The sequence below is a fragment of the Lathamus discolor genome, chromosome 5 (assembly GCF_037157495.1).
Source record: "Lathamus discolor isolate bLatDis1 chromosome 5, bLatDis1.hap1, whole genome shotgun sequence".
NCBI classification, from domain to species: Eukaryota; Metazoa; Chordata; class Aves; order Psittaciformes; family Psittacidae; genus Lathamus; species Lathamus discolor.
In genome coordinates this window covers 122,930,372-122,952,151 of record NC_088888.1, presented here as the reverse complement: position 1 = coordinate 122,952,151, position 21,780 = coordinate 122,930,372, and the positions used below count along the sequence as shown (strand labels likewise).

At 40.5% G+C, this 21,780-nt stretch overlaps 1 protein-coding gene across 5 annotated transcripts in view; it reads left to right on the top strand.

Moving 5' to 3' along the window:
* Positions 1-21,780, top strand: part of VRK2 (VRK serine/threonine kinase 2) — a 46,500-nt gene that overhangs the window by 11,412 nt on the left and 13,308 nt on the right. For all 5 annotated transcript variants that reach the window (XM_065682452.1, XM_065682451.1, XM_065682453.1 and 2 more), the window contains exons 3-8: positions 80-135; positions 623-692; positions 1,500-1,587; positions 1,728-1,836; positions 2,787-2,879; positions 12,128-12,260. In XM_065682452.1, coding sequence (XP_065538524.1) covers positions 80-135; positions 623-692; positions 1,500-1,587; positions 1,728-1,836; positions 2,787-2,879; positions 12,128-12,260 — 549 coding nt within the window. The remainder of the gene's footprint in view (positions 1-79; positions 136-622; positions 693-1,499; positions 1,588-1,727; positions 1,837-2,786; positions 2,880-12,127; positions 12,261-21,780) is intronic.

Genomic DNA, 21,780 nt, shown 5'->3' with positions numbered 1-21,780 from the left:
ATGCATTGTTAGCTTGGTTTTTATTTGTAATCATATTTTGCTTCATACAACTTGATCCCTTCTCTTTCTCATTTTGCAGCTTCCCTTCATACTCATGTTCCTGTAGAAGATGATGCAGTGCATGTAATTAAAGTGGTAATGTGTAGATCTCATTACTAAATTATTAACTTGTGCACACAGTTCTTTATTGTCTATCCTTATTGTCAGCATTGGGTCTGTACTGAATGCTTGTGCTTTTTGTTTTTTATATCTTGAGTTACTTTCCCTGCTTGGGGATATTTTTGGCCTTTCTATGACTCACAATGTTTCCTTGAGTTGGTTCTTTCCTTTCCTTGATTACTGCCCTCAACAGTTTAGTAAGGAAAATCAGGATATGAGCTTAAATACACCTCATGTACAGAATTTTTGAAAATAATGTCTGAAATAATTCCTGAATCTGAGTTGTTCAAGAAAATGCGTGGTCAAGCAACTTATTAAAATGACATCTCAGATGGCATGATGTATGGGAGGTGGGGGGGGGAAAAGCAGATTTCATTCTCTTGAATTTCTCGTACACTTTTCTTGAGAAACCGTTGCCTTTCTAATGTGTTTTATGATACTGAATTTGCTTATTTCTCAATAGGAATATCTTGAAAATGGCCCCTTATTTTCTGAACTGAAATTTTACCAGAGGGCTGCGAAACAAGAGCAGAGTAAGTAATATATCAGTTCAGATTCTGGTAAATTTAAGTTTGGGTTTAACTACTTCTAGTAAGAACAGTTGTTGATGGTGAACTCATTTCAGAGCCACTGACCTAATACTGTTGGTGCTGTAATAATTTTAGATTGCTGTCATGTTTCTTTGCTTGGATGTTATCCTTCTCCTTTCTGATCAGAAGGGAGAGTAGAAGCGTGCCAAATGTATTCTGTGCTCACTTCAGAGTGCACAATGAATGGACTCAAGAGAGAGGCCAGCCTTAGAACAGAGGTACTATATGGACTAATTGCTGAATGTATTTCTACTAGTAACAATTTCCATGTGCAGAGCTAAGAGTGTGTGTAATCATCACAGGATTTAGTAGTAATCAAGGCACTTGATTCTGCAGACACTTAAGCATGGATGTGATTGATTCACAAGAAACGTCCTAAAGACTTTAGATGACTTAGCTCGCTAGTAGACATAAGCACTTCTGATACCTTGAATCATTCTGTATTGAATGAAGCAGAGTTTCTGAAGGAATTATTTCCCCAGCTACTGATAATTGTTTATCTGCCTTCTAAGGAAACCAAGTACCGCACTGATCGAACAAAAACTGCTCCTTGTTTTGCAGAATGCAGAGAACTTTAAAGTTATGGGCTGACTTGTTCGCTACACAAACTGTCAAATCATTACTTGTTTCATTGTTTCATTCAGTGTCTAGGCTTGATAGCTAAAACAAAACCAACAACAAAACCTCACTCCAAACCTGGAATTTTCCAGTTTTCTTTAACCCAATGTTATCTCTTTATTATTATTACAGTAAGAAAATGGATGAATCTCAAAAAAATAAGATGTTTAGGAATTCCAGTGTTTTGGGGATCAGGCTTGGCTGAGTACAAGGGAAAAAGGTAATAAAAGATGAATTGTAATTAAGCCTCAAATTGATTGAAGATCCATTTTCAAGAAAATGGAGATAAGTCCTTTCAATTTGACACAAACCTGCAGTACTGTCTTAAAGGATTCCTTCCTCTTATATATTTCCTGGTAGCTATAGATTCATGGTCATGGAGAGACTGGGGCAAGACCTTCAGCGAATCTTTGAAGGTTGTGGAAACAGATTTAAGAAGGAGACTGTTCTGCAACTTGGGGCACGAATGGTATGTACAGAGGGAGGGGAAATTCTGTGTCTTGAACTTGCTGAGTTCAACTGGAAAATTATCTTTCCGATATTGTTCCTTTAGGTGGCTCTTGAGTTTAGAATGAAATGTGTAAATGCTATGTATGGTCTTGTTTTTAATCTGAGTATAAGTTTTTACAGAAAGAGTGTCTTAGCACTGGAACATGCTTCCCACAGGCTGTGAAATGTCCCTCCTTAGGGACTCTGAAACCTGACTATCTAAATCTCTTTTACAGCCTGATCTAACTTACATTAGTCCTGCTTGAAGCAGGGTGTTTAAGCTGGACACCTCCAAAGTTTCCTTTTAACCTGAATAATAATTATTAAAAAAAAAGTGAAAGGCTTTTGTAGCCACATGGTTGACAAACTTGTAACACTCCCTGTACCTTCCAAACACCAGGACTAAAATATTCTTTGCATGAGTTTCCAAGTGCAAACATGCTTTTGAATAACAATTGGAGCAATTTTGTACCTCAGTAAAGAGGTGAAAGAGGATGGTAATGATGCAGGGGGATGGTGACATGAAATGCAGGTCACAGAATAACTGTCAGGATCAAATATATTATAAACCTTAAGGTTTGATTGAATACGTTCTTTTTGAGAGCTTTGTGTTCCCAAAATTTCCTCCAGTGTTTATAAAGTACTAGATTCATTCTTGCTTTGTGACCTTAAGCTGGTATTTGTAGTTACAGAGGGATACTTCGTGGAAAAGCATGGCCTGTTTTCGATTTGCCATACACCTATGTATCTGGTGGGAACAGACCCTGTGGACAGAGTGGGTAGTCCTTGTGCTCTAACACAAAACCAGTTAGCCAGCTCAGTCTGTGTAGGCTTGATTTCACTGTGTGAGAAATATTTGGTGGTGGGGTTAGGGACAGAGTGGAGAAGATGATGATGATGTTTTCTTTTCTGTTCTAAATCCTTTCCTAGTTGGATACTTTGGAATATATACATGAAAATGAGTATGTTCATGGTGATATCAAAGCAGCAAACCTACTTTTGGGCTACACCAATCCACATGAGGTAAATACGTTTACTTATCTACACTGTTCCTCTAATGTGTTTATAACAGTTTGATAGTTTTAAGTCATGTATATTCAAGCATCGCCAATTCACATATTAAAAGAAATTTATGCATGAACACTCACAACCTCTTACAACAAATCTGAGAGGGGCTCTGCGGAGCTTAAGGTCTGAGAAAGAAGCAGGACAAACCTCTGCTTTGTGCTCTGCTGACTGGGGTGCTGGTATGCATGGGTCAGCTAAACAAGAGAGTAAGCCAAAGGTCTAATTGTTGTTCTAGGTTGTGCCAGTTTGAGTATATTAATAAAGTTTAAGGACGTGGCTCTTTGTATTGTCATTTTTGGGAAGGTCTACCTGTCTAATATTGTCATATGTTTCCATATGCTTGCTAACTCTTATGTCCTGCTTGTTGTAATGGATATTACAACATCTGGCCTTGGTAGTGTTCAAGGCTAGGTTGGACAGAGCCTTGGGTGACATGGTTTAGTGTGAGGTGTCCCCGCCCATGGCAGGGGTGTTGGAAATGGATGATCTTAAGGTCCCTTACAACCCTAATGCTGTGTTTCTATATAACAGGTAAGTAGGTTTGAAGTTGCTGCTCTCTAACACTCTAAAGCCTAAAGCCAGCCTTGAAATTGAATTGGTGAAAAGTTTTGAAACAAATCTTTTGATCCTGTCACATTCCACACACTTACCATGTCTTTTTTTTTTTATTGTATTAATAAAATCTAAGTATGTTTTTTCTTAGGAAAAATATAATTTAGGAAGAAAGGACATTTCTAACTTGACTTAAATATAATGAGCCATAAGCAGTCCTTCTTCTGTTCTTTCAATATTTGTGTTTTCTGCTGCAGTGGTGAAGAAACATCTTGCAAAACAGCTCCTGCCATTGGGCATTGAACAATTGAACTATAGCTGCTTTTTTACAAGTTTCAAGTCAGATGTTGAAGTAAAAATTAACTTTTCAGCTTTCTAAACCCCATAGTTTGAAAACTATGATGGCTGTTTAAAACAACCAGAGTTTTAGAAAGTAGTAGCAGCCAGTACATAATCTCAGTTTATGGTGTTTACCAGCCTACTGAATCCAAAGGAGGCGGCTGTTTAGAGGCAAAATGATCTGCTACCCAAACCCGTTAACATACTCAAATGACTTTTTTTGTCTTAGCTATTGTATATTTTTATGACAGCAAGATATGCTGCTGTTTTTCATGTTGAAGTCATTTTGGAAGTGTCCATTTACAGTAATCATAAAATTTTAAGACATGTAGCTGACTTTGATCTGCTGCTTTTGTGTTAACCACATTGTGGGGTGATATTCTGATTTGCCTCTTTTCTGCATGAAGATCATGCTATACTAGTATTTTGTTTTCATGAGTTCATTGACAGATTAAAAATAAGGTACTTGTGAGTTGCTGGACAGAGGTTTTAGGTGGAAACTTGTTAGGTTAAATAAATCAATACATATTCCATTTTAAGTACTGCCTAGCCCAACACATACAAAGCGTATGTTACTGCCGAGAGGTTTTGTGTAGAATTTTGTTTCAGTACAATTTCTTTTCCATTGAAATTATTCTATGAAACATTTTAAGAAGTCCACATTCTAATTCAGAAGAGCTCACAGGAGAGAATTCCTAATATTTGCTTGAGGTTGTAAGGTATGAATTAAAGTTTCATTTCTGTCTGCTTAAGAAAACTCAGAGCTGTTCAGCTGTTACTCAGATAAAGCTCCCAGTCACGGGCCCCAGAAATTCTGCAAGTGGCCAAAGGTCTGCTGTTTTCACTGAAGCTATGATAACTGTACCATGCCAGTCTACAGTTAGGTAGGGAGTGATGATTCTAAATGCATTTTAAGGTAATGTGCACTATATTTAGCTTACACAGCAGGGCAGATGGCTTAATGGGACTGTTTCTGGTCAAATAAATTCTTTTACAGACACAGCTTTGACAATACCTTGAAACATGTACGCTCTGCGGCTTGTGGAGCATGAAAAGAAGGACTAACCTTACCAACACCAGAGCAAAAACTTTCAAACTGGCAGATCTACATATGCCACTAATTGAATATCCCTCCTCTGGAACTGCTGACTTTCATGTGCTGTCTGCCCCATACTTCAGTGAATGTTCTTTATCTGGATTAGGAGCAGTACTAGACAATATTCTCACATGGATTCAGGTATTCAGAACAGTACATGTCTACTTGCACAGATCATTTTTTCACTTGTCATGTCCTGGCTATTTGCATGTGCCATTAATTTGCATGTAATTTTGCCATGGAAGTTGCTGCTTCCTATTCCAAACCTGTCCAGTTCCTGTGTAAGTCTTTATGATGTTGTGACAGCCTTTTCTACAAATCAAGATGTCTTTATAACTTGCGGGTGAGCTGAATGTATTATCTGTTTTTACCAGAATAGTATCAGTGGAGCATTACTACCAATTAAATATGACAACAATATGGAATACAGTATCTCATATCTTTCAAACTGTTGTCAGATATGCTGTATTTCAAGTTGGCAATCTTGTACTACCCTTAGACACTTCAGATAAAACCTCAGACACTGTTACTGCTACCAAATGCCTGTAGAGTGTTTTGTCCAACCTTCTCTCTCTGCTAAAATTGTGCATAGCTAGATTGCCTTGGTCTTGTTTTATTACAACAATGGAACTGGGAGGTAACATGATCAACCTAATCTCTTAAATACGGAGTGAGAGCATCCAGCCAGTGGCAAACTCAAACTCAGGAATATAAGATGAGAGACCTATGGCTCCAGCAGCAGTTGGCATAATAAAGCTGTCTGACCTAACCATTTATGTGGTGATGTCTTTTAAAGAATTTTATGTTAGTGGATTGTCTTTAGGTTCTAGGATTTTAAGAGAAAATAAATTGGAATTGTTCTTTAATTCCAGAAATTTGCTTCTAAAAGAAACCCATAACTAATCTCTTTAGGATATATATATTCAAAATGTATTTCCATATTCTGTTTTGGTAAAGAGAGAAATCTGCTCCAGAAAACATGTGTACCTTTACATGCTTTTTGTCACTTAGTGTCTGTTCATGTGCACTGTGGTGTGTGAATTTGTCTCTGACTTCCTGCAGTTCCCAAAAAGATCATTTTTCCATGTTAGACTTTCTGCTGCTACTTTCTGTCTTTCTTTAAATTAACCTGGTAAATTTATACCACAGCCAATAACTAGCATAGCTCCCTTTTTGAAAGAATGTGTGAAATCCATACTGCTTTCCCCTACCTTCTGTGGCAAAGCAAAGTAACAAATAAAGTAAAGGTCCTGTCACTTGCTGACCTCCAAATGATGTTTAGAAATGGTTATAAGATCAGAATCAACTGACCTCAAAGAGCAGCTTGCTGCAGATCTATTCAGCAGAAGGGAGCGAGGCCATTCAGTGAGTTACAGGTCAAAAGATCAATTCTGTAGTCAATATGTTTCTGAACATGGACCCAGCACAATGACTGACAGAGCAGGAGTGATGTTCTGAGGGAAGTGCACAGCCCATGAATCTCGGAGAGGCCTGAAAGAAAGCTTGAAGCCATCAGACCTCTAAATTACAGAACAAGCAAAGCACTGTCTCAGTATTACAGCGAGTTAAAGATAATTTGGTGTGTAGCAGCAGCTGTTTGTATGATCAGGCAGAATAAGCAACATCGATACAGGCTCTAAAAGAGAAATTCAAATCCATTAAAGTCATTTAAACTGTGGTACTATTAGAACGGACAAACTGTCACCAGAGAAGCTCTTAAAATCAGAATTTTTAATACATCAAATTAGGCTTGGAAAAATGTCCCTTCAAAACAATTGCCTTGTTGTATTTTCTTTTTCTTCCCCTATGGATTATATGGGCAGACAAACTGCAGGCTCCAGTCTGCACCAGACATTGCTTATTCGGATTTCTGAGCTGTACATTTAAATTGCATTTGCACCTCAGTTCTAGTTTTGATTTTAAACATTTCTTAGACAAGACAGTTACAGAATAAAGCTCCCAGACTTGATTACCATAGATAGCCCTAACGGAAAAGTAAAAAAGAATACAAAAATGTTGACTTTCAAGAGTAGCTTTCAGTGGACTGGCATAGAAGATACAGAGCTCACACACTGATCATAGGGGAAAAACATGCATGAAAATAATTCCAACTTTAAGCTGTTTTTCATTGTGAGATGAATCATTGTCATTCCTGCTCTTTAGTCCAGTATGACAGATATGACAGATTTGCTAAAGGGAAGATGAATTGAGAAAAATTAAAATCTCCTATTCTCCTTCACATGTTTTTCGGAAGGATACAGTGTGCAGAGACACCATACAGAAACAGCTGAGGTATAACTCATGGCTACACCCCTGATCGGAGATACAGCTTCACAATCAGATGGCCTTAATGTTCTTTCATCAATCCAACTGCTACATTTGGATAGAACAGTTTATACTCATCTAACTTCTTTCAATAGTAATGTCTCAAATAACTTGGAGTTCAGTTGATCCTAGCATCAGGACTTGCCACGTCACAGAAGATTTCTTTGCACTTCCCTTTGTTTAACCTGCTCTCCTCCTTGACTTCTGTTTTGTGGAAGATGCTATTTCTGTCCCAAACACTATAGTTCAGACTTCCTCCCCCAGGATAGACTTCAGTCTGCCTTTACCCTTTTTGTAGTGCAGTGTCCAACTGAAGCTGACAGCACTACGGCCATTAGCAACCAATCTGCCTCTTGTTAGTAGGTATCTACTTAATTATTTACAGCACATTACATAAGCTGAGTAATGGAACCACTGGAAAGTAAATGTACAAAAAAAATCACTGTATTGTTATCCTTTCAGCAATAAATCTCTTGCTATGTGTGCTTTGAGAATGCCATGAGAATCCCAAGTGCCAGGCTTATGGCTTCCCAGATGAGTGGAGTTTATAGATCTATCAAAACATATGCAATTTGTAAGATTTTTATAAATTTAGCAGATATTTAGCACTTCAGATATAAAGCACCATGAGGGAGTCCTGCCCAGGAAGGACAAGAGGATTCTGAATCTGTGGCTGGGTGCTCATGCACATCAATAATTACTTGTGCCTGTGTGGCTGTTTGCATGGAATTAAGTGTGAAGACTTTAGAAATCTGGCTCCTGATCTGTAATAAAATCTATTAATAACAGACTGTGCTAAGCACAGCTGAGTCTAGTGCAAGCTGGGATGTGTAAAACAGAGAAACTTGAACAAAAACAGGACTTAAAATAAGTCACTGTGTGGGGAGGAGTGTACAGGGTAACACAGCTAAACCCAGCTGTTCCAGGCTTATGTCACTTTTGCACCTTCGTCATCCATGTTACCACTTCTTGTTTCAAGTGTCTTGTTTATCTGATTCTACATATGTTTTGTCCCGTTTTTTTTGTTCTTGTTTTGTTGTTCCTAAAAAAAGGCACGCAGATGAAAAATACTTGTTATTGAAACACATACTAACACTGACTTAATTTTCTCTATATACTCTATTATTAATCTTCTTTTCCACCTTCCCATACCATTAAAAAACCTGTAACAACCTACAACTTCATTACTACCTTTACCCGCCATGTTCTGAGCAAATTTGGAAGGACATGCTATGTTACATTATCAAAAAGTGACAACTAGCTATAAAGAACTATATATCTCTTTAATGATGAAAGGGTTATAATGAGAATTGATGAAATGAAATTAATGGTAATTTAAAAGAATGTAGTTGTTCTGATAATGGTTGTGGCAGGGTTGTAACGGTGCGTTGCTGGTTTTGTACAGGCTGAGGGGGATTGATTTTTGTTGGTGGCCAAGAAGCTTTGCTTTGAGAGGTTTGTGGCACAGATCTGATGTGAAAGTTATGGAAATGATAAATGGCTCAACTGGAAAGAAGCTGGGCAATGACGCTCATGACCAACTTCTGGAGCAAACTGCGGTGCTGTCATAGATGGTGTTGCAATCGTGTGTGAGTGGCTTTCATATCTTGCCACCACCAGCCAAGGCAGGATAACCTAAAGCTACTTCACACTTTTAGAGGGTTTTTTCACTATAAACTTAAAACTGCTCTGCTGATGCTACTACTGAGAGTATTTAAAGCAAATCTGTTGCTTAAAAATAGATGAAGAGTACACAGTAACTGATTTATCTGTAGGATAACTGGTAGCTCTTTTACATAGTTCAAGTTTGACTCACAAATGTTTGTGGCTACTTTCTAGATGCCCTGCTATTTAGTTTGAAAGACCCCAAGGCTGGGGTACCATATGGGATTGTCTATCACATAAACCAGCATTCCCAGGCAGACACAACCAGAGAGCTGGCAGAGATGCTTTGGTTGTATTGGCTTTTCTAACAGGCACAACCTGAATTTGTTAAAGTTGAAATCCGCTCTATTTCATCTTATTGCACCTGGTCAACTGTACCTGTTGGAAATCTGAAGTCAAGCAAAACCCAAATTGTACCACTTAGCCTGGGAAGGATGCACCTTCTAGCCTACTCTTTCCTTCCCAGCCCACAAAGGATGCTGAAGTCTCTCAAAACTTGATATTAGGGTAGTTTAAATTAGTTCTCTGATGCTGCCTGTGGGCTTAATTACAATGGGTAACAGAGCATCAGGAATATACAGGAGAATGGATGCAGGAGAAAATCAAATCGGTCAACCCAACAAAGTTTATGCCTGGTCCCAGATTTTCTAAACATGCCTATGGTCTTTAATCTTGTATCACAGTTTGTATAGTCTGTCAGGTGAAAAACATCATCTGCAATCTTAAAAGCCATCACCCTGCAGGAAGCTAGTTCTGCATCCCAGCTTACACGCTCCAAATAAGCACAGATCCTGCAGCAGAAACAGTAAAACCAAGAGACCAGCCATCCCAGGATTTGAAGCTGCCTCGAGCACAAACAGGAATCAGTAGTTCAACAGAATGTGCTCCAAAACAATGTGTTAAGTTTTCTTGAGGGTTTTTTTGTTCATTTGTTTGTTTCCTACCACGAGTGACATAATTCAATTACAAGTGAGTGCCATAAGAGTTTATTTGAGACTTGTAGGATAAACTGTTCTTTAGCTAAAGAGGGAACAAAACTAAGGTTCAAATAAGAAGACGTTTTTCTTTCTGATATAATGTGATTTAGTAGAAATGATCTCTGTGTGCCTTCAGATGATGTAGCTTTTGCCCCAGAGATCACTTCCACTAGCAATACAATAGCAGTCTGTAGCATTTAGTTTTTTCCCAAGTGAAAGTACCATACTTGGATATTTATAAAAAAAGCAATTACCTAATGTGAGAAGTGGTCAATGTAGGGGGCAAAGGCCAGGGGGGAGTGTGAGAATGACAGAGGGAGAAAATAACCTATGGAATATTGGGGGGTGGACAGACTGTGATTAAATTCCAGCTGCTTTCAACAAGTTACTGCTTGTCAGCAGCGCTGCAGTAATTGCCCATGTGCATGTATTAAGTCCACTCCTGCTGGAGGTTATAACGTTAACGTAATGGTTAATCTCAACTTCATAGACTGGAATGATCTAAATTATGTGAGTGGCAGAACTGCCGTGGCTGCAGGACTGCCTGCACTATGTCTGCAGAGAAATAGAGGTGTAGGGGCCAGATGGGGTGTTTGGGTTTGTCTTGACTGGCAGCAGCAGAACTGTCCTGTTTTTTTCTGGGATAAAGTGAATTTTTGTCCTCGTAGCTGGTCAAATGCTGTGTTCTGGATTTAGGATGACAGTAATGTTGATAACACACCGATGTTTTAGCTTTTGCTGAGCAGTGCTTACCCTGGGTCAAAGACTTTTCATTTTCCCATGTCCTGCCAGTGAGGAGAGGCACAGGAAGCCAGGAGGGAGCACAGCCAGGACACCTGACTCACACTAACCAAAGGGGTATTCCAGAGCTTGGAATGTCAGGCTCAGTATAGAAACGGCAGCAAGTTGGCCAGGAGCCTCTGATTACTGCTTAGGCTGGTCATCAGTCAGTGGGTGGTTGGTAATTGTATTGTGCATTACTTGATTGTCCTGGGTTTTATTGCTCCTTTTTCCCCCATTATTATTACTGATTATAGTGTTTTACTTTACTTCCATTATTCACATCTTTCACAATTAATTCCCAAGAATATGCAATTGCATCTCCAAGATACACTTCAGAACTGAGGGGTTTCCTCCCCCTGGTTATTTAGGTAGTGAAGCATCTTGAGGAACAAAAATTACCTATGCCAGGATGGAAAGGAAAATCCTAGAATCACAGAATGGTTTGAGATGGAAGGGACCTTAAAGCTCCTCCAGTTCCAGCCCCCTGCCATGGGCAGGGACACCTTCCACTGGAGCAGCTTGCTCCAAGCCTGTGTCCAACCTGGCCTTGAACACTGCCAGGGATGGGGCAGCCACAGCTTCTCTGGGCACCTTGTGCCAGCGCCTCAGCACCATCACAGGGAAGATTTCTTCCCTAGTATCTAATCTAAATCTCCCCTCTTTCAGTTTAAAGCCATGTGGCAGAATGTATGAACATGCTGCAATATACACAGTGGGAGCCCAAAGTTTTAACTCTACACTGATTTAGCTCCATAGATTTCCTTCAGAGTAACTTTGAGTGAAGTCTGGCTTTATGGCATTTTTAAAACTTATTATAAATGATTTATTAAGATTGCTTTCCGGGGTGGAGGGTGTAGTTTGTTATGCTTTATGTTTAAATAGTTGTTGCCAGTACAAAGTTACTGACAGTGACATGCAAAAAGAGGAGGCTGCTGTCAGGCTAAAGCTCAGTAGCCCTGTGGCCATGGTCCCTTGTCAGTGCTGGGGCCCTGTGTGCAGCACTGCTGGAGGAAGCTGCTGCCTCTCCCTTACTCTGGCTTTCAAGTGTCACTGCTGTTCTGAAATTGCACAGTCTCAGCTGATGGGAAATGTGAGCTGGGGTGTGTATGTGCCTGTTTAAGTAAGGAGGGGAAGGGGTCCCATAAGCAATGTGAGGGTGTATAAAAGGCATATTGCACTTTATGATGTCTAGATGCCCACCTGGAGAGGAGAGAGCTTATGAACAAAATAAAAAGACTGAAATTCAGCTCGACTCTGAAATAAGAGTATAGTAGTGGAAGGATTTAAATGGGGAGGGCAGCTGTTATAGCCCCCAGATGTACATATTTTATTCTGAGGCACCATTTGGTTTAATAAAATTTAGATCTAAGGCTGTCCTTAACCTATCAGTTTCTTAAGACTTAATTATAAAGGTTATACTTTCAAAGGACAAAAGCATTATTCATTTGTCTGTTCATGTCTTCCAGGTTTATCTTGCAGATTATGGACTTTCCTACAGATATTGTCCCAATGGGAACCACAAACAGTATCAGGAAAATCCTAGGAAGGGCCATAATGGGACAATAGAGTTTACCAGCGTAGATGCCCACAAGGGAGTAGGTAGGTTTCTTTTTTTTATTCCAGAGGAGTGATTACAGAATGAGTAATCAGGCTGTGTGAGCTGATGTATACAGTACAAGCAGTCCTGGGGATTGCTCAGGGTTGATCAGACCCTTGTGTGGTGACCTCTTCCTGTACCTGGGAATGCTTCTCCCTGGCTGCTGGGGGAAGGGGAGCAGCATGAGTACAATTGAAAGGCTGCAGCATGCATGGTATGGGGATGTGGACAAAAACGCCCCAAGAAGAGCTTGCTAGTAAACCTAATTGGTTCATACTGGGAGTACTGGTTTGGGTTTGCTACGTGCTGTAAAGGCAGAGACATTCGCTAATGTTGCACTGTCAAGGAAAAATGTTCTGAGCCTGCACTGTCCTTTAGGGAGAGCTGTGTCTGAGTGTCACCATCTGTGTTATGAGAGGATATTTCACAATGACATTCCTTCCGTGAGGAGAAAAACCTGGTTTGAAGCCATAAAGTGTTAACTTTTTGAAATCTTTTTCCAGTAGCCTTTCATATATCTTACTTATTTAAACTCACTTTGATGGTATTGGAAACACATTTGCAGGTAAATTACATACATAGTCCTTTTATTGGATATTGATTGGACTGCCTTGCATTCCAAGGCAGACTTAATTCAACAATTCCCTAATTAGTTAAAGTCATAACCTATGTCTTGTATTCATTTACCATTAATTAAACCTTAGCTGTTTATTACACTGCAGTCCAAATCCAATAGCAGACCCATAGAGCCATGGAAAAGGGAATGGGAGGTCAATATCGAAAATATATATGGTGCAAAGTCCCACTGATGGCTGCATTGTTCACAATCAATATGGTCAATGCAACACAACTTTCTTAGTTGCTATGTCAGCAAGACAAAAAGTCAATTCTAATGTTATGTTAGTGAAAAAAATGGTGATTATTGAAAAACTTTGACTCTTGCTATGAAACGGTGTTTTTGTTAACTTTTCTTCTCCCTGTTCCCCACCTCCTTACCCCTAAGATCTCCTGAAACAAAAGGAATGGGTTTGTGCTGCCAGCTTGGCCAGGATCGTAATGTCACAAGTGATAACTGTAGAAATTTGTGCTTGTTAATAGCTGCTGAACTGTTACCTTAAACTAATACTTTCTAATGAGTTTTAGTTGGCACAAACAACTGTGTATTATTGCTTTTTCTATTAAAAGGACCATTGACCATGTAATGTAGAGGGTCTTGATAATTTGCCGGCGCTGTTAAAACCTGCAATCGTTTAACTCTGGTCATTAGGAAAAATGAAATAAGACTGTCAAGTATTTGTTGCTGAGACAATTGCACCATTTCACCTGCTACAAAATATTTTGTGGTGGAGAGGGACCGTTTACAAGGGCATATAGTGGTAACACAGAGGGAATGGCTTTAAACTGACAGAGGGGAGATTGAGATGAGACTTCAGGAAGAAGTTCTTCCCTGTGAGGGTGCTGAGGCACTGGCATAGGGTGCCCAGAGAAGCTGTGGCTGCCCCATCCCTGGCAGTGCTCAAGGCCAGGTTGGACACAGGGGTTTGGAGCAAGCTGCTCCAGTGGAAGGTGACCCTGCCCATGACAGGGCTTGGAAATGGATGGTCCCTTCCAACCCAAACCATTCGATGAAGAGGACATCTGTTTTGGAATCTTTGTGCCCTCCCAAGCATGCATTTCCTGGATTTCCTGGAGGTTTGACTCTGGCTGGTTTCTGTGGTAGTGTGGGCAACATGGCTGTGTTATTGGTATTTGATGTGGATGCTGTTTGACCAATAGGAGGAAGCTGGGATATTTGGGATTTGGCTGCTGGATATTTATAGGTGCTAGAGGACAGGTGTCTGTTGATGGGTATGTGCTTACAGGACAGAGAGTTCCTGTCATTTCAAGAGTTGGATGACAAAAGGTGTGTACATGCAAGTGTTAAGTTGTTGTCTTTTGTAATCTGTGGGTTAGAATACACCCTCAAGTAGCTAAAACCATGATGGAATTAGTGAAAAGGGTAAGATTCCAGAAAATAAAACATTCAGATAGATGGCTTGAAGGAGCTAATCCCCATCTTACACAGGAATTTTTTTTGCTTGTTAATAGCTGGAAACAGAAGATCTGCAGATCTGTGTGATGCTCCTGCTGGAAGAGCCTGCAGAACATTATGTGGTATCTGGCATGTCGCAGAGAATCCAAACTATTCACATTAAATACCTCAGCTTTGCCCTTGTAACAGCCTGAATCCATTAAGGTCAAATTACCTGTTCCCCATTTACAGCAGGTCTCTCAGCATCCCAGGGCAGATTGCACAGGTCCAGATGGCAGAACACAGGGACTGGTTTCCCTCATCTCATCTCTTGTCGGGAGGTTTAGAGTTGCAGAGATGTTTCAGGATTCTAAACCACATCCAGCTGCTGGGACAAGGGGTTCATGGCTCAACAACCTCCTGTACTCCTGACTTGGGAATGAGTCTCAGCACAGTCTCAGCTACCAAGTGAGGTGGGGTGCTCTTCTCTAAGGTGTTTAAAGCCCGGCAAATTAAAGTGCATAGACAGCCTTCATCCTGGTGTTACCCAGTTTTTCAGAGTGGAGTATTCTTTTATTTCAATGTAGTTCTAATTTTTAAATGTGATTTTATATAAATGAGATCCTCTCTAGAGGGCATTTCCTGAATGTACGTAGTAGCATAAATATCTCAAGCCTCAAAACCCCTGAAGAGTGCCAGTTGCTGTATTGAGCTAGACAAATGAGAACATTTTGACTTGCTCATGAAGTAGCTACCTGAATGCAGCAATTTGAGGTACACGCTGAAACCTAAAAGAAAATTATGAATTTGTTGCTTTCAAAAGTGCCTCTTGGCAATGCTTGAAGCCGATAACCTCCTTGCATAAAGCCAATCAAATGCAACCACTTCCCTCTAATTTAAATCAGCACTGGTGTTTCCCTAGCTGAATTGAGAGTTTAACTCAGCTGCATGTCTATTTATTCCCCAAGCTCTCCAGGGAGTTCATCAGGTGTAGAGGACATGCAGTCCTGTGAGATCCAGACAGTTTCCTGCCAGCACCCACTGCATGGTAGCACTTTTGGGTGGCAGAAGTAGTCCATATTTTTCTAACTATCTCTGGTAAGGACTGCATTGAATGTGCCATTCCTGTGGTGACTGATGGTAAATTGCTGCCTCCAAACAAGTCACAGTGTCTGCTGGTGTGCACTGATGGTGTTGGCGTCCTTGACTTTGTGCTGCAACTGAAGAGGAATTTCCCCTGAGCTGGGAAAGGCTGGGGGCAGCTGCCTTGCCTCATGTCTCAGCTCTTCATGCTGGTTTTGGCTTTAGTTTTGCAGGGCTCTGCACAGTGAGTGTGGGCTCCACAGGCTGGCTCCTCTGTACCACTGTCTGGGGGCTTCCAGACTTGTGGAAGTACAAGCATTCATTGCAACCTCAGTTACATCCCTATGTCTACGGCTCACTTTGCACCAAGTCAGGCCCAAGCTGGGCTCTGCCACAGGATTTGCCCCGCACCACCAGCATTCCTGTATTTGGTGGCTAGATATCATTGCAACCAACATCTGAGGATTCCAGATTTAAAACCTTTTTATTTTCCTGCAAATTCCATATGGCTCAACTGCACTGTGAGTTTTAGTGCAGTGTTTGGGTGTATTCATCATATTCATTTTAAATGGCCATACTGTATAAACAATATTACATTTTTGTTTGTTGATTGATACTTAAAGAGAATTAAATGTACACTGGGTACAGATATAAAAAATTGTTACATAGTTAGTGTTAAAAAGTAATATTTGGATCAATGCCTCCTATGGATTTTTGTAGATCTTCTACTCAGTGAGGCATGCAGTCAATACCTAATTTCTCTGGAGATATACTGCGCTTAACATATTGAGGTTTTTTAAATACTCCAGTCCTGTGCATTGAGTGTGTAAGACCAGTTTTAATTTGCTATCATTGATGAACATAAGAGTATGAACTGTCTATGTTGAATTCCCTCCAGCATATATTTGTGTTTGCCATCGATTGCAAGATGACTCTCTTCTTCCTTTTCACAACGTCTCACAGTAACTCTTAGCACTTGTGCTACCTCTCGCAATGGGTAGATGGATCTGCCCAAATCCTTGCAGAACTTATGCCTATATAAGTTACTATATCTTATCTAGTAAAAGCTGCTTAAGACAGTAGTGGTGACTTGATAAGCTGAAGGGTAATTAGAATGTCTGATCATGTTTGCCTCTATTAGGACCACTGGTTGTCACTTCTTCAGAGCTGATTTCATTGAGCAAAAGTGTATTTTTGTCTCCCGTGTTGGGGAAGGCAGTTGCAGCTATATCTGATGCCATAGTTCAGCCAGTTCTTCATGCTCCTCACCCTGGGTTATTGCAGCACACACTCCTTGAGCTTCATCCAAATGCTTGTACAGTGTGTTTGAACAGGGCAACGCCGGCATCAGGCTGATGGTGGGGAAAAATCTGCAGTGCTTGTTCTTGGTTTCCCCACTGGTCTGACAGAACTGTTGCTGTTTGATATGAAAAACATAGCTTGATGCTTGTCCATTTTTCCTTTTACGTGCAGGGGTTGACTAGAATATATTCAGAGTTCATTTTGTGAGGAAGGATGTGCAAGAATATAAACACCTATGCCTGGAAACATATTCTTTCTAAGCCTGCATGGCTTCCAGAGAACAGAGCTCTAAATGGCTCTGGATCAAGAGGTTTATTTGGCATCTCTCCATGTATAGTTTGGATTCAGAGGGAGCCTGCTGGATTTTTCTGTCGGTCAAATGAATTATTGATTTGCTGCAGTTTGGTGTGTGCTTCCCAAAGACTGTGTGCAGGACAAACTGTAAATCCTAAAAATAAAAGGAAAATATCATTGGTTTTGCAAAGAAAAACATGGGTAGAACTTTGCAGTGTGAACTAAATACACAGATATTTTAGTTTCTGAGTGTGGCATCAGAAATGTGTGCCCAGCAAAAGAGGGAGCAGGAGGTCATTGTAAGGGAGAGAAGAGCCAGGCTTTAGCAGGGAGATGATTGAATAGGCTCCTGTACCCACCTGTGTAGGCTTATTCTGTCCTGCCCAGAATGTCCAGAAGCAGCAAAAATAAGATACTGACCATCACAGCTTCTAGCACAGCTGAGGAGTGTGGCTGGTAATTGACTGAATTTGCCTCTCACTCTCTATACCAGGAATTCAGAAAGCTTGGAAATCTCACAGCTGCTTGCCAGCCCCAACCTGTCAACCCCTTACCTTTGTGATTTCTGCCACACAGACATGAAAGAAGAGTATAACTTCCTGTCCCCACTCTCCTGCCACATGTTCTCCTTACTGCAAGCTTGGAACCTTTTGCTTCCGACCAGGTACCTGCATCTCTTGCCATCACGGTTTTATCTCCCATCTGTATGTCATGGTGAAGTTCCCTTGCGTCTCCCAGCCTTCCCTCTACATAAACTTCTCACCAAATCAGGATCTCAGCCCTCTTCCTTTCAGCATCCCATTCCACTAATCCTGATGGTTGTTCACTCTCTGTCCATGTTGAGAGGAGAATTCTGCTGCTGGCTGCAGTCTTCTGTTATGGCTGCAGCGGAGCAAATGCAAGATCAAGGAGGCTCTGCAGTTAGATCTGCTGGGCAGTGAATGTGTGTAACTGCTTGGTTGGAGGTTGCTGGGCACGTGCCTGCACATTAGGCTGTTGTGATTGTCCAGGAAAGCTCTGCTATTTTGGGGAGGTTTGCGGGTCACAGTTTGGGAACTTGTGGCTCGCAAGACCTGCTGAGGTCTCGGCGTGCTCATGAGCTTGCTCAAGGCAGGACAGCAGCAGTAGTGTTGCAGCTTTTGTGGCTTTTGAAACAAGTTATCCAGCTCCTGTGCTGACAGTGCCTCCTGTGTCTGTCAGGCCAGTGCTGATGTGCAGGCTGGTTTCCAGCTTTGGTGCTGCCTGAGAGGAATGACCCCTCAGGACTGTGAGGCTGATATTGTCAGCAGGGCACCTCTGACCACCAAGGCATGGTCAGCGCTAGGGAGTCATGGCTGTATCCTCCATGAGAACCCCAGCAGGAGCTCCTGCCCACCAGCTGTGTGACCAGTTGAGTGTACATCTACGGGACCCAAGTTTAGGAGGGAGACCACAGCTGGCACAGGCAGAGTGACTCATTGCCACATCCCAGACTGGGATCTCTGGGAGAGATGTTGGCCACTTGTGGTGACACCATGTTTCCACTGGATTTTTCTTTCAGCATTCAGTGGTGTTGGTTATTGTCAGCAGCGTGCCAAGCTAATGATGCAGAACTGTACATGAGGGGAGGAGAGGTTGTTCCCATCCCCTGCTGGCAGCTGCCCTGAGAAGGGATAACTGCACAGAATGGCATCCAAGCACTAAAATTCATCGTAAATTTAACTATATTTATCTAACCTTTTCCCTGTTTCCAGTCTTTCTATTCAATTAGCCACTACCCTGCTGCAGTGAACTCCTCAGACTGACCGGTTCCTTGGGGAAACAGTACTTCATTAGCTTTTTTGGTCTTTTCCTTTTTCCTGCCCCTAACACAGACACTGATTTTTGACAGTCTTGTATTTGTCTGTTTTTATAACAACCTCAACCTTGAGTTAAGAAATTATATCACTTTCAGTTCATTTGTTAAAACATTGTGGTGATGCATTTTTAACATAATGATATTTCTCCATGGTCATGTTAACACTCCTTTCCTTTATGGGCTTTTGGATTAATGGCTATGGGTATGAGTTATATTTGTTTGTGAATTAACATGAATTTGTATGCTGTAATGCCAGGGAGAATTGGAGGCTCCACTGCATGTAGATGCAATATGAGCAACTGAAATGATCCTTTTTATGAAAAGCTTCCAATCTAAAGCAACACTAATGGTGAAATTATAATGTAACAGTGCTAATTAAAAATAATAGAAGAACATTTCATCTGTCACTCGTTAGATCCTTACAAAAAGTTTGAGAAAGTTAGTTTAATAAGGGCTGGAAAGGAAAACTCCCATTTTCACATGGGTTTCAGATGAATTTTTGGGAGCAGGGTACTTTTGAGAGCATACTGTGGTCAGGGGGATATCATTCTTCATCTCTAGTAATCTGAATCCAAATTAGGGCTCAGAGAGCTGCCAAATCCACTATATAGAGATACATAATATATTTTCTTCTCAGGATGAATTGCTTCAGTTATGTGGTTCTGAGTTACCGCTGATCCCCATTCCTGCACGTTGAGTGTATGGTTGTGATATATATAAAACTAGTTATGGCCCAACTCTGATTTCATTGACGTGGTTGTTAATTCATTAACTTCAGTGGAGCTGTTCCTGATTTATCTTGGCAGGAGTGAGGGCAGAATCGGGCCTTAAATCTTCAAATTAAAAAATTAAACTATAAAAATATTGTGGAATAAAATATCACCAATGTGCTATATCCATTAAATAGGATTTCATATGAGACTAAAATAATAATAAAGAAATTCCTGGTGAATAGAAAAGCAGAAATCAAAAATCTATTAAAAAAGAAAGAAAAAAAACCCAACAAGGTTTTAACCCACAGCATAGTAAGAGAATTTGGTTTAAATAAGTTCTATTTTGAGTGTTTATTCTTCTAGTGATGACAAGTTATAAAGCAGAATCATTTCATTTTTGTATGGCCATCACATGTAAAATGAAACCAGACTGACTTCCCTCACTTAATGTTTATCAGGAGTTCTGTAGTCTCCAATTGTATTAGCAGATCTCTTTCTGCAAGTGAATTTACAGTTGAAACCTGTTAGTGCTTTATTTGGGGTGAAAATTGAATGATTCTATTGTTCATAGATAATATTAATTCCTTAGATATTAGTTAGTTGTATACTTCTATAATAAGGATCTAAATGATTTCAAAAGTTGAGGAAGTAGCATCTCTAACAGCAAGCTGACAAAGAAGCAGAGAGAAAGACTACACTTGTACAGTCAAATAATCAAACACTGACATTTTCATGTGGTTCTACCTATGAAAACCACATGTGAATGTCTGTGTGTAGTAACACTTGCAGTGACCTGGGAGATAAAGTGACACGGGATTTCTCCATCTCTCTGTAAAACATTTCCCCTCTTTTTTAGTGATGTATGGCTTAGTTACATGTACCTTTTATTTCTTTTCCCCCAGCTGACTACTGTGGCTTTAGGAAGGTATTAGTAAAGTCTTAGTTGTGCACATCTCCCTGTTTGCAGTGGATTTGGCCTGGCATTAGTCAGGAAATGGCTGGAAGGACTGCATGGAAGTGAGGAGGTAAATCAGTCCCATCCAAACCATTGACTGTGAAGGAAACTTTACTCTCTGGGGACTGTTTTGTCAGAAAATGAGGTATCTTGGGTGAGCTTCTGAAAAATAATGGACTTAGCATCAGTTACAAATTCCTACAATTAGTACCTCAGTGGGGAAAAAGTGGTCCACTGTCTTGGACTTCAAAAGGCCACTTTCTGTAGCCTGTCCTGCACGTACAGGTACGAGAAAAGCCCTGTGTGAAAATCAGTGAATCTGCAATCAAAAATGCTGGCTGATAGGGTTATAATCTGGAATTGCCATGATGGAAAAGGGAGTTGTGAACACACGTGTATGAATGGAATTGTTCCACAGTTAACAGGAGATTTATGGCTGAAGAAATCACTACAGAACAGCAAGTGGTAGAGATTGTGTTTTTATTTTAATACGAGAGCCAAGTCTTGCATTAGGATGTTGCTGAATCTAGTGCAGAAAACAGATGAGACCCAAGGGACAGTGCAGCATTCTGTTAGATTGAAGGGCCTTTAATAATCCCATCGTCTAATAGCAGTTAAGATAGAGAATGTAGAAGAACTAATCTGCTTTTACAATAATGTGTGTAGGGTAACAAGCAGCAGTTATGATGTGTTGGCCCCATAGCTTTTGGCAGATGACTTCTTAAATTAAAAGATAAGTTTGCTGAGTGACTTTCTGCAATGTATTTAATGAAGGCCCATAAAATATGATATCTGTTTACAGCTGGATTAACAGCACTGTGCTCAACTACTAGTCTTTACACTAGACAAAAAGTACTGAACGGATCTGAAATCTTCTTTCCTTCCTGGAAAGTGCAAATCCAGTTTGGAAAAGCATAAATTGAACTTCTGCCTCTGTCTGGTTTTAATCACGGTGAACGGCCTCTGGTTTGGCAGATTCCATGTGGTCTTGACTTGCACACTACAGGCTGCAAGTCAGATGTGTACAAAGAAATAGAGCAGCAATCCTGCTTGCTCAGGTCTTTCAAGTTGGTTTCCTGTGAATAGCAGCAAGGAGTAGCAATTCTTTTGGTATCACTTTTTTCTCCTCTTTCTCTTGGAAAAGTTAATCTATCAATTAACTCAGTTACCTGGTTTTCTGCACAGATGGTGTTTATGGATGGGGTTAATTTTGGATCGAATGATATCTACTGTATATCTGTTCTGTAGTTAGTGTTACCTGTTTGGGGTGTGCAAAATGAGAGTAAGTTGTCCCTGAAATCAGTTCCTTTTTGGAAGCGTAGTAATA